The sequence below is a fragment of the Scyliorhinus torazame genome, chromosome 7, assembly GCF_047496885.1.
Source record: "Scyliorhinus torazame isolate Kashiwa2021f chromosome 7, sScyTor2.1, whole genome shotgun sequence".
Lineage (NCBI taxonomy): Eukaryota > Metazoa > Chordata > Chondrichthyes > Carcharhiniformes > Scyliorhinidae > Scyliorhinus > Scyliorhinus torazame.
Window position 1 is genome coordinate 88,146,090 of NC_092713.1, and position 13,316 is coordinate 88,159,405.

Consider the following 13,316-nt stretch of genomic DNA (forward strand, 5'->3'; position numbering starts at 1 on the left):
TTTACTAGCTTCTCAGCAGGGGTTTCTATTTATCTTGTCACAATTCAATCCCCAAACTACGACATATGAATCCTGAAATTAGACATTTTCAAAATACTATCGACATATATTTTAGACTTAAAATACATTGATTGAGAGCTGTTGGTACCTGTGGACCCGACCCCCCAATATTTTGGCCACGAACAGCCCCCACCATCTGCCCCTCAGTTCATACTTGATTTTCTCCAACCGGAGAAAGTCATACAGGTCCCCTAGCCAGGCCGCTATCCCCAGCGGCGTTGCCGACCGCCATTCGAATAAAACTCTCCGCCGTGCAATTAGAGAGGCGAAGGCCACGACATTGGCCTTCCTCCCCTCCATCTGCTCCGGCTTCTCCGATATCCCGAAGATCGCCACCATAGGGTCTGGTCCAACCTCCTCCCCCACAATTTTTGTTTCTTTTCCGAACACTCCCGCCCAATATCACTCCACCTTCTCACAGCCCCAGAACATATACGCGTGGTTTGCTGGTCCTCGTCCACACTTCTCCCACTCTCCTGCCACCCCCTGAAAGAAGCCACTCATCCTCGCCTGAGTCATATGCACCCTATGTACCACCTTAAACTGTATAAGGCACATCCTCGCACACGAGGAGGTAGAGTTCACCCTGTGTAATGCCTCACTCCACACTCCCCAATTTATCTCCCCTCCTTTCTCTGCCTCCCACGTCCTTGCTCCTCACTACCTGCACACCCCTGGCTCTCCCGACCGTCCATATATGTCCCCAATCCACGTCCAGAAGCAGCAACCGTTCCAATAGGGCATACTTCGGCAGCTTGGGGAACCCTTTCCACACCTGTGCAAAGTCCCTTGTATATATCTAAATTTGCTTCCTCTCAGGAGCTCTACCCTCTCCCTCAGCTCCTTTATGCTTGCGAACGTCTCTTTTAAAAAAAAAAAAAAAATTTAGAGTACCCAATTTTTCTTTTCCAATCAAGGGGCAATTTAGCGTGGCCAATCCACCTACTCTGCACATCTTTGGGTTGTGGGGCCGAAACCCATGTAAACACAGGGAAAATTGCAAACTCCACACGGACAGTGATCCAGAGCCGGGATCAAACCTGGGACCTCGGTGCCATAAGGCAGCAGTGCTAACCACTGCGCCACCATGCTGCCCCGAACTTCTTCTCTAGGTACAGATCTCTCGCCCTCACCAACCCTGCCTCTCCACTTCCTATACATACCCCCCAGCGCACGCGTGAAACTCAAACCCATGGTTCTCATGTAGCGGCGTTAACATTGACATCCCCACTATTCTAAAATTGCACCTCAGCTGATTTCACACCTTAATCATGGACTGTACAACCGGGCTCTCCGTACATCTTGACGCCAGTGGTAGTGCCGCCGTCACCATACCCCGCTGTACCCCCTACAGTGTTCTTCCTCCATCCTAACCCATTCTGCCCCCTCTCCCTCCCACTACCGCCTCACTTTCTCCATGTTTGCCGCCCAATAATAATGCAACAAGTTCGGTAACGCCAACCCCCCTTCTGCCTCTTCACCCATGGCACCTTCCTCGTCCATATTGACTCTGAAATAACTGTATCCAACTTCCAAAGAAAGGCCTTTGGCCTGAAAATCGGGAGCGCCTGGAATATGAATAACAACCTTGGCAGGACATTATTTTTACCACTTGAACCCTCCCTGCCAGAGTCAGATGCAGCATATCCAACCTCTTAAAATCCTTCCTTATTTCCTCCACTCGCTTTGTTATGTTCCATTTAAGCAGCGTCACCCACTCTTCCATCACCTCGATCCCCAAATAATTGAACCTATCCCTGGCTACCTTTAATGGCAGCCCTCCTAAGCTGACCCTCCGACCCAACTCGTTCATCGGGAACACCTCACTTTTCCCCACGTTCAGCTTATAACCAGAGAAAACCCCAAACCCCTCTAGTAGGCCCGTAACCCTCCCCATGCTCTCCAGCGGGGTCAGACACATATAGTAGCAGGTCGTCTGCTATTGTAACATGTGGTGCTCCCTGCTTCTCCTCCTAATCCCCTGCCACTCTACTGACCCCCTCAGGGCCATTGCCAAGGGCTCTTATCGTGAGCCCGAACAATAGCAGCGGGCACTCCGGCCTCATTCCCCTGTGCTACCCAAAACTTTGTGAATTCATCTCATTGGTCCGAACACTCGCCACCAGGGCCACGTACAAAATGTGCACCCATGCCACAAACTTCGGCTCGGACCAAAGCCTTCCCAGGCCCTCGAACGGGTACTGCCACTCCACCCGATCGAATGCCTTCTCCACGTCCATGGACACCAGCACCTCCGGTACCCGTCCTCTCGATGGGGTCATGATCACGTTCAACAATCGCATTTATGTTATAGATCCGACCCCCAAATTGATATTCTGCCTTCAGAGAAGAGGGGAAAGTAATTGGAAGAACTTGAGGAAAAATTCACCTTGAAGTACTTGTGCTTTTATGATGAATTGCATTTTATTTTAAATTCAAATTAGCAAAAATTTCCTCCAATCGTGTATATGAGCATGTAAATGTCTAGGTGCACATTAAGGAAAATCTTTCAATTTTTGAGCTCCATTTTCTATTTGGTATACATATATGAAAGTGCCAAATTCCTACTTAACCCAAATGAAATAGAAAAAAAGCATTATAAATGCCCTTAATACTGGATGCAGGGAAAAAAAGATACCCTTATCCGAGATAATACTAAAAAATGATACCAATACACAGCTCGCCCATTGGCACTCGAATGAAAAAAGTTCTTAATGTTTCAAGGATAAATGCGCATTTTGATCTGGAACATAAGCAAGCCATCTAATAGGACTGAACACTCTTGTTGGTAGCATGCTTGGCTCTGAAGCAGAAGATTGTCATTGTGCTTTGGATGAAAGATTAAACAGAGGTCCTGTCTGCTGTCTCGGGTGATGCCAAAAATGTTATGATACTATTTTTAAAGTAGAGTAGGGCTGTTATCCCCAGTGTCCTGGCCAATATCTGCCCATTCACATCCATGACCCATCTGACATCCATTGTCACCCTAACTATTTCAGACTTTCTTTGCACATCAGGATGATGAAAGAGCACATATTTCCTCTAGACCTCAATCCAGATTGTTTCAGTCTTCCTTCCTCCAGCAGTGGCTCTACCAGATCCATCCATCAGTTCCTCTGTTTGACTGAAATTATTTTGTGATGACCGCTGATCTAGAATCTGTACAGTAAGAAAGATTTGTAATTTATTTAAAATGTCTGTGGAACCTGTAATTGTCCTTTTCAAACATTCTTAAAACATTGAGTTTGCATCAAGTATGAAGTGATCAACTGCAGTTTTCTTGGATAATAAATACTGGTCCATGTGACCTGGTGATCCTTGTCCTGGAAGCAGCACCAAAAGGAAGGATACTAAGATAACGGGTGCTGTGTGGCGAGACACAAATGAAAACCACAAGCAAAGGAACAAGAGTGTGAAAACCCAGATGCAGATAGAAAAAAGAATGGACCAAATTCTTGAGAAACAAATCACTATCTCTCGAAGAGGTCTGTTTTTCAGTTTCACAGAAATGGAAACAGGAGCTCTTGGAGGTACTGCAAGAGCTGGCTAATGGGGTCTAACGCCTGTGGGGGTCATGCTACGCTTCCTGAAGTCGATGATTAGTTCCTTGGTCTTTCTGACATTTAGAGAGAGATTGTTTTCGGTACACCATGCACCCAAATGATTTATCTCTCTTCTGTAGTCTGATTCGTCATTGTTTGAAATACGACCCACCACAGTCGTTTCATCCCCAAACTTCTAGATTGAGTTGGAGTTAAATCTTGCCACACAGTCGTGTGTATATATAGGGAGTACAGTAGAGGACTGAGCACAAATTCTTGCGTGGCTCCGGTGTTGAGGACTACTGTGGAGGAAGTGCTGTTGCATATTCTGACAAATTGCTGTCTGTTGGTGAGGAAGTCCAGGACCCAGCTGCTAATTTTGGGGAGTTTCAGCAATCTGTTTAGCAGGAGGTGCTTCTGTAAATCAACTGAGATGCAAGTGATGGGTCAATAAATTATAAATCCTGTTTAGCAAGACTTTGTTATTGAGAGTAGGGAGATGGTGCCAAGCCACAAAATGTAGACTTTCGTACAAGTGAAATCTGGTTAAAGCAATACTTTTGTTAATACACTGTTCATTAACACTTTCTTTGATCACATTTCTTATTTTTCTATGTTTCAGGACATCTTGGACCTGCATGATCAACTAGAAGCTGTGAATGCCACCCTCGCGTTTTATCATACACACAGTGACCAAAAGCTGCATCACATAAATTTAGAAGTTAATAATATCAGCCAGAGAGTTACCTTACTGGAGAGCAATTTTTTAATTGCCAGTAAAGCGACTAAAATTGAAAATGTAAATGGCAGTTTGGTAAGTGTAACCATTTTGAATTTGAAATAATTTCAATTGCAGATCTAGAAGGGCAGCATGTTAGCATAGTGGTTAGCATAGTTGCTTCACAGCTCAAGGGTCCCAGGTTTGATTCCCGGCTTGGGTCACTGTCTGTGCGGAGTCTGCACATTCTCCCCGTGTCTGCGTGGGTTTCCTCCGGGTGCTGCGGTTTCCTCCCACAGTCCAAAGATGTGCAGGGTTCGGTGGATTGGCCATGCTAAATTTCCCTTAGGTTAGGTGGGGTTACTGGGTTACGGGAATAGGGTGGAAGTATGGGCTTAAGTGGGGTGCTCTTGCCAAGAGCCGGTGCTGACTCGATGGGCTGAATGGCCTCCTGCACTGTAAATTCTATGGTCTATTGCGGCTTATGCCTTTTGAATGTCTTTTGAAAGCGCTAATGTATGTATTTAAAGATAATAGGTAGAAATGGAGCAGAAATAATCTGAATCATAAAACTTGCTTTATTCTGGACCCACCATATGTGATGACTGCTATATAACTATCAGTAAATATCAAATTTGGTTCAAGGGAGAAGGATTGTGGAGTTTCAGATGATCAACCATGAGATTGAATTGCTGCCCTCAGTACCACGGCAGTATTTGAGTTTTCATTTTTTGATTGCGTTAACTTTTGGAGACTTAGTGATGGGAGACCTCCAGAATTCATGGGGCTGTGATGGGGCCTTTTCACTGATATGTTTGAGTTGAACTCGTTAAATTTGTATTTATAATTTATTGAACCATCACTTGCATCTCAGTTGATTTATAGAAGGCATTGTGGTTTGCTTCTTTTAATATTTTATACATATAAACTTGTAGTAGTGCACAATCCTAATTGCTTTTCTTCAGTGTCCCATTATTCCTTTCAGATTGAAAATAAGCTAGAAACAATGCATGCAGACCAAATGTAAGAAAGGCAAAATAACACGCAAATAGCTAGAGAGCTGTTGGGAAATTTCATGTTGTTGATGCAGTTATTTTGGTCAAACTGTTTGCACCTTGTCTATTATTGTGCCAGGTTTGTAAACATCAAGATAATTATTGCAGCTGAGTTGAATACCACCAATTTTTCTGTTTGAGATGTTAGTGCTATATTAATTTGGATGTAGGTTCAAGCTTACTATGCTCACCACAACATGTCTTGATCAGCAACCATTTAGTAGCTTCATGTAAGCTACTAATCTCCCTCCCAAATCCTGGGGGGGAGATTTGTTAGTGCTCTTTGGGGGGGTTTAAACTAATGCAGCAGGGGCATGGGAACCTGGATTGTAGTTTTAGGGTAAGGGAGAATGAGAGTACAGAGGTCAGGAGCTCAGATTTGACGTCGCAGGAGGGGGCCAGTGTTCAGGTAGGTGGTTTGAAGTGTGTCTACTTCAATGCCAGGAGTATACGAAATAAGGTAGGGGAACTGGCAGCATGGGTTGGTACCTGGGACTTCGATGTTGTGGCCATTTCGGAGACATGGATAGAGCAGGGACAGGAATGGATGTTGCAGGTTCCGGGGTTTAGGTGTTTTAGTAAGCTCAGAGAAGGAGGCAAAAGAGGGGGCGGTGTGGCGCTGCTAGTCAAGAGCAGTATTACGGTGGCGGAGAGGATGCTAGATGGGGACTCATCTTCCGAGGTAGTATGGGCTGAGGTTAGAAACATGAAAGGAGAGGTCACACTGTTGGGAGTCTTCTATAGGCCTCCAAATAGTTCTAGGGATGTAGAGGAAAGGATGGCGAGGATGATCCTGGATAAGAGCGAAAGTAACAGGGTAGTTATTATGGGAGACTTTAACTTTCCAAATATTGACTGGAAAAGATGTAGTTCGAGTACATTAGATGGGTCGTTTTTTGTACAGTGTGTGCAGGAGGGTTTCCAGTTTGTTGACAGGCCAACAAGAGGCGAGGCCACATTGGATTTGGTTTTGGGTAATGAACCAGGCCAGGTGTTGGATTTGGAGGTAGGTGAGCACTTTGGGGACAGTGACCACAATTCGGTGACGTTTACGTTAAGGATGGAAAGGGATAAGTATACACCACAGGGCAAGAGTTATAGCTGGGGGAAGGGAAATTATGATGCCATTAGACGTGACTTGGGGGGGATAAGGTGGAGAAGTAGGCTGCAAGTGTTGGACACACTGGATAAGTGGAGCTTGTTCAAGGATCAGCTACTGCGTGTTCTTGATAAGTTTGTACCGGTCAGGCAGGGAGGAAGGTGCCGAGCGAGGGAACCATGGTTTACCAAAGAAGTGGAATCTCTTGTTAAGAGGAAGAAGGAGGCCTATGTGAAGATGAGGTGTGAAGTTTCAGTTGGGGCGATGGATAGTTACAAGGTAGCGAGGAAGGATCTAAAGAGAGAGCTAAGACGAGCAAGGAGGGGACATGAGAAGTATTTGGCAGGAAGGATCAAGGAAAACCCAAAAGCTTTCTATAGGTATGTCAGGAATAAGTGAATGACTAGGGAAAGAGTAGGACCAGTCAAGGACAGGGATGGGAAGTTGTGTGTAGAGTCTGAAGAGATAGGCGAGATACTAAATGAATATTTTTCGTCAGTATTCACTCAGGAAAAAGATAATGTTGTGGAGTAGAATGCTGAGCTCCAGGTAAATAGATTAGATGGCATTGAGGTACGTAGGGAAGAGGTGTTGGCAATTCTGGACAGGCTGAAAATAGATAAGTCCCCGGGACCTGATGGGATTTATCCTAGGATTCTCTGGGAGGCCAGGGAAGAGATTGCTATTGGCTTTGATTTTTATGTCATCATTGGCGACAGGAATAGTGCCAGAGGACTGGAGGATAGCAAATGTGGTCCCTTTGTTCAAAAAGGGAAGCAGAGACAACCCCGGCAACTATAGACCGGTGAGCCTCACGTCTGTAGTGGGTAAAGTCTTGGAGGGGATTATAAGAGACAAGATTTATAATCATCTAGATAGGAATAATATGATCAGGGATAGTCAGCATGGCTTTGTGAAGGGTAGGTCATGCCTCACAAACCTTATCGAGTTCTTTGAGAAGGTGACTGAACAGGTAGACGAGGGTAGAGCAGTTGATGTGATGTATATGGATTTCAGCAAAGTGTTTGATAAGGTTCCCCACGGTAGGCTATTGCAGAAAATACGGAGGCTGGGGATTGAGGGTGATTTAGAGATGTGGATCAGAAATTGGCTAGCTGAAAGAAGACAGAGGGTGGTGGTTGATGGGAAATGTTCAGAATGGAGTTCAGTCACAAGTGGAGTACCACAAGGATCTGTTCTGGGGCCGTTGCTGTTTGTCATTTTTATCAGTGACCTAGAGGAAGGCGCAGAAGGGTGGGTGAGTGAATTTGCAGACGATACTAAAGTCGGTGGGGTTGTCGATAGTATGGAAGGAAGTAGCAGGTTACAGAGGGATATAGATAAGCTGCAGAGCTGGGCTGAGAGGTGGCAAATGGAGTTTAATGTAGAGAAGTGTGAGGTGATTCACTTTGGAAGGAGTAACAGGAATGTGGAATATTTGGCTAATGGAAAAGTTCTTGAAAGTGTGGATGAGCAGAGGGATCTAGGTGTCCATGTACATAGATCCCTGAAAGTTGCCACCCAGGTTGATAGGGTAGTGAAGAAGGCCTATGGAGTGTTGGCCTTTATTGGTAGAGGGATTGAGTTCCGGAGTCAGGAGGTCATGTTGCAGCTGTACAGAACTCTGGTACGGCCGCATTTGGAGTATTGCGTACAGTTCTGGTCACCGCATTATAGGAAGGACGTGGAGGCTTTGGAGCGGGTGCAGAGGAGATTTACCAGGATGTTGCCTGGTATGGAGGGAAAATCTTATGAGGAAAGGCTGATGGACTTGAGGTTGTTTTCGTTGGAGAGAAGAAGGTTAAGAGGAGACTTAATAGAGGCATACAAAATGATTAGGGGGCTGGATAGGGTGTACAGTGAGAGCCTTCTCCCGCGGATGGAAATGGCTGGCACGAGGGGACATAACTTTAAACTGAGGGGTAATAGATATAGGACAGAGGTCAGAGGTAGGTTCTTTACGCAAAGAGTAGTGAGGTTGTGGAATGCCCTACCTGCTACAGTAGTGAACTCGCCAACATTGAGGGCATTTAAAAGTTTATTGGATAAACATATGGATGATAATGGTATAGTGTAGGTTAGATGGCTTTTGTTTCGGTGCAACATCGTGGGCCGAAGGGCCTGTACTGCGCTGTATTGTTCTATGTTCTATGTTCTAAGACTGTAATTTACTGATTGAAGTTGTGCAGTATTTCGAACTGCTTCCATTGGATATTTGATTAGAAATGGTATGAGCAAAAGAGCCACTGCCTCATGATTTGTTGGGGAGGTTGAATGCTAATGTAATAGCAAATGTACAGGGTTAATGCTGGTGTCAAAATCAGAGGCCATTTAACTATCTTGGGCTTACCCAACATCTGAAACCATTAGAGTCGGTTGATCCCTTTGGACAAAATTGAATTATTTTTGTTCATTTCATAACTCAAATGAAAAGAACATTTATTTCTTTAATATTTTAGATTTAATGCCTCTGAGAACTGATTCTTTAAAAGGTGATTTTTGGCCAATATGTTAATGCAAAGTTCTAAGTTAATTAATATTCTCAGTTGAATTCCTGTGGTGCTGTTCCGAAGTGCAAAGTAATTGATGGTCACCGATACATTCTCATTATCATGGTAACATTCTTCTTCCATCTATTTTTTGAAATGTTGGAATTTTAGAATGGAAGGATGTCCAAATGTAACTTGTTTTCTCTTTTAATATCCCCAACTACGTGCTTAGTTTAGTACTGGTAATAAATGTTCAAATACATTTAAATTTGAATGGGCAGCAACTCACATTTACTATACATAAAAACCTTTGATGCAGTCAAATATCCCAGGGTGCTTCAACGGCATAAAGGAGGAGAATGTGTTCAAGGTCTTGGTCAAAAAGAAATGGCTTAAAAAGGTGGAGAAGGAGTGGAAAAAGGTTTAAAGAGGGAGTTTCAAGAGTGGGACCGAGGTGGCTAAGGCCACAGCTGTTAAAGATGAGGTGAAAGGAGGGGTGATGGGTAAGAGGCTAGAATTGGATGATCAGAAATTGGAATGTGAGATATTGTGGGGCATGAAAAGGTTTAATGGGAATACGCTTTGAGATGGGTGCAGGGACACTGGTGCGATAGAATTTGAGCAGCAGGGATCTTGATGAGCTGATGTTTACAGATGGTAAAGGATGAGCGGTTGGCTAGGAGAATATTGGAGTAACTTAAGAGAGGATGGCATAAATCAATGGTAGGAGGACAGTGCACTTCCTTATAAATAATGGTGCCTGGAATTTTTTTAGATATCCAATTTTTAAAAAGCTCATTCAGTCTTCTGTTCCGTCTGTTCAGTGTGTTTTTTTAAACAATTCCTGACCTAAGAGTGGAAAGCAGATTGTACTTGAAGTGATGTGATGAGATACTCTACTTGAAAGGCAATCTTCCACACGAGATAATCTTTTACTGGATATTCAATGAGTTTGTCACTGTCCATTCTTGACACCAGTAGCCCAAGCTTTAATGAGCCTATTGTTGCAAACTGCAGGTGGCTCCGACGAACAACTCTCAGGAAATAGTCAGCTCGGATCAACAAATTGCATTCAAAGCACAGAAACCTTCAGGGCTAAATGTAAGTAAATTCCTTTTGGGTGCTTGCCTCTACCAATTTAATTTTCCCTCAAGTCATGTTATAGAATAAAAAGTCTTAAAACACCAGGTTAAAGTCCAACAGGTTGATTTGGAATCATGAGCTTTCGGAGCGCAGTGCCTTCATCAGGTGAGTCAGGCTGCGCTCCGAAAGCTAGTGATTTCAAATAAACCTGTTGGACTGGTGCTTCTGTGATCTCATTGATAGGCTTTGCAGCTGGCAATTATTTTTTTTGAAGTATTTTTATTGGTTTTTGCATTTTATATGACATATTTTAGTTTAAACCTTGAGTAACAGGTGTTGTACCGTGTGTAGTATTTTACAAAGGCAATCACGGTACCGTTCTAGTTTATACAAGAGCAGCTGGCAATTATTAATTTTGTTTCTGTGTTAAATGATTGATAGTTCCTAAGTTAATCAGAACATCACCAATAAGAATTTCTATTCACACTGATACTAAAATTATCAATCAAGACGAAGTTTTGAAACCTGGAATATCTAAAATTAAAAAAAAAAAACACAAATTTAATATTTACGGTATCAGAATTCAAACATGGTTAACATAAATTGTCTTCTTCAAAGGTGCACTTTTAGAAAATAAAAAGACATGCCATTATCTCTTGTCCACCTCTTAAAACTGTGTGAGGTCATTTTAGCTGCAAAACAAACCAAACACTAATAATGCATTTTGGCAAGAGCAGGTAAGTTGACATTTATAAAAACTATTTAAGGTGTCTCTGTTATCATCAGTTTATTATAAAAGTATGATGAGCGAGAAGAACAAATACACTTAATGGACTTTGGAAATGTCAAACTATGCTGCTTGTGAATATGCTAATTAGAACACTTGTACCTCATAAGGGGGAATTACTGCCAATAGTTGTTTCCACAAAGGCTTCTCAACTATATCCATTTGACATTTATTGCTTGCCCAGCAGCAAGAGGCTGTTAGCTTTCAGATAGCTGTGCTGAAGGTCAAATGCAAAATGAAACCTGCGCCCCTCAAATATGTCTGAATTTGAGAATTCAAAGAATTTGCTTCGAAGAAAAATAACTGAATGTAAATGCTAACTGCAAAAAATGATTGCAGTCAGTATTTTAAAATTAAAGAACATTTTTAGTATGTTCTGTTTTGTATATTTTTTTTGAAATATATTTTATTAAAGTTTTTCGATCAAAAAGAATTTTCCATTTTTACAACTTTGTAACAAAATGTACATTGACCGTTATTTAAACAATATATTAAACTAACAACAAGTGCAGAAAAAGAACAACAAAAGAGAAATAATAATACTGAAAAAATAAATATAAACAACTAGGATGAAAAAAAACACCCAAACACCGAATACACCCTCTTCCCCCCCCCCTTCCCCCCTGGGTTGCTGCTGCTGTCTTTCCTGTTTTCCCTTATCGCTCTTGCGAGATAGTCAAGGAACGGTTGCCACCGCCTGGTGAACCCTTGAGCCGAACCTCTTAGTGCGTATTTTATTCGCTCCAATTTTATAAGCCCTGCCATGTCGTTTATCCAGGCCTCCACGCCTGGGAGTTTGGCTTCTTTCCACATAAGTAGAATCCTTCGCCAGGCTACTAGGGACGCAAAGGCCAAAACATCAGCCTCTCTCGCCTCCTGCACTCCCGGCTCTTCTGCAACCCCAAATATAGCTAACCCCCAGCTCGACCCGGACCCCCACCACCTTTGAGATCACTCTTGCCACACCCACCCAGAACCCATACCCAAAACATGTGAGTGTGGTTCGCCGGGCTTCCCGAGCACCTCCCGCACCTATCCTCCACTCCAGAAAATCTACTCAGCCTTGCTCCCGTCATATGCGCCCTGTGTAGAACCTTGAATTGGATCAGGCTAAGCCTGGCACACGAGGACGAGGAATTTACCCTACTTCGGGCATCTGCCCACAGCCCCTCCTCAATCTCTTCCCCCAGCTCCTCCTCCCATTTACCCTTCAGCTCCTCTACCATCGTCTCCCCCTCATCTCTCATTTCCCTGTATATATCGGACACTTTACCTTCACCGACCCATGCCCCCGAAATCACTCTCCTGGATCCCTTGCGCCTCACCTGTTGCCTCGCAAATGCCCTCACTTGCATATATCGGAAGGCATTCCCAGGTGGCAACCCGTATTTTTCTACCAATGCTCCCAAACTCGCGAACGTCCCGTCCAAGAACAAGTCCTTCAACTTCCCAATTCCTGCTCGCTGCCAAGATTGGAATCCCCCATCTATCCTCCCCGGGACGAACCTGTGATTGTTCCTTATCGGGGACCACACCGAGGCACCCGTCACTCCCCTATGTCGTCTCCACTGCCCCCAAATCTTCAAAGTCGCCCTCACTACTGGGTTTGTGGTGTATTTTTTCGGGGGGAACGGTAACGGCGCCGTCGCCAGTGCTTTAAACTTGTTCCCTTACAGGACGCCATCTCCAGCCTTTTCCACGCCGCCCCTTCTTCTTCCCTCATCCACTTACATATCATGGACACGTTGGCAGGCCAATAATAGTCACGCAGACTCGGCAGTGCCAGTCCCCCTCTGTCCCTACTGCGCTGCAGGAACCCCCTCTTTACCCTCGGGGTCTTTCCAGCCCACACAAAGCTCATAATACTTCTGTCCACTTTCTTGAAAAAGGCCTTTGTAATCAGTATGGGGAGGCACTGAAACACGAAAAGAAACCTCGGGAGGACCACCATTTTAACCCCCTGTACTCTGCCCGCCAAAGACGGGCACCATGTCCCACCTCTTAAAGTCCTCCTCCATCTGCTCTACCAGTCGCGGCAAGTTAAGTTTATGCAAGGTTCCCCAGTTCCTGGCCACCTGGATCCCTAGATATCGAAAATCCCTTGCTACTCTCCTCAGCGGCAGATCGTCTATCCCCCTGCCCTGTTCCCCGGGGTGCATCACAAAAAGTTCACTCTTTCCCATATTCAATTTATATCCCGAGAACTCTCCAAACTCCCGGAGTGTCTGCATTATCTCTGGCATCCCCTCCACTGGGTCCGCCACATATAGCAGCAAATCATCCGCATATAATGACACCCGATATTCCTCTCCTCCCCTGAGCACCCCCCTCCACTTCTTAGAGCCCCTCAGCGCTATGGCCAATGGCTCGATTGCCAACGCGAACAGTAACGGGGGCAGGGGGCACCCCTGTCTTGTGCCCCTATGTAATCGGAAATAGTCGGATCGTTGCCTGTTTATAACCACGCTTGCCACCGGGGCCCC

The 13,316-nt window shown here is 44.5% G+C and overlaps 1 protein-coding gene across 3 annotated transcripts in view; it reads left to right on the plus strand.

Annotated features, from left to right (window-relative positions):
- efcab14 (EF-hand calcium binding domain 14) overlaps positions 1 to 13,316 on the plus strand; it is a 140,167-nt gene that overhangs the window by 66,104 nt on the left and 60,747 nt on the right. For 2 of the 3 annotated variants that reach the window (XM_072511030.1, XM_072511031.1), the window contains exons 6-7: positions 4,225 to 4,416; positions 9,981 to 10,064. In XM_072511030.1, coding sequence (XP_072367131.1) covers positions 4,225 to 4,416; positions 9,981 to 10,064 — 276 coding nt within the window. The remainder of the gene's footprint in view (positions 1 to 4,224; positions 4,417 to 9,980; positions 10,065 to 13,316) is intronic. The other variant, XM_072511032.1, reaches the window with a different exon arrangement.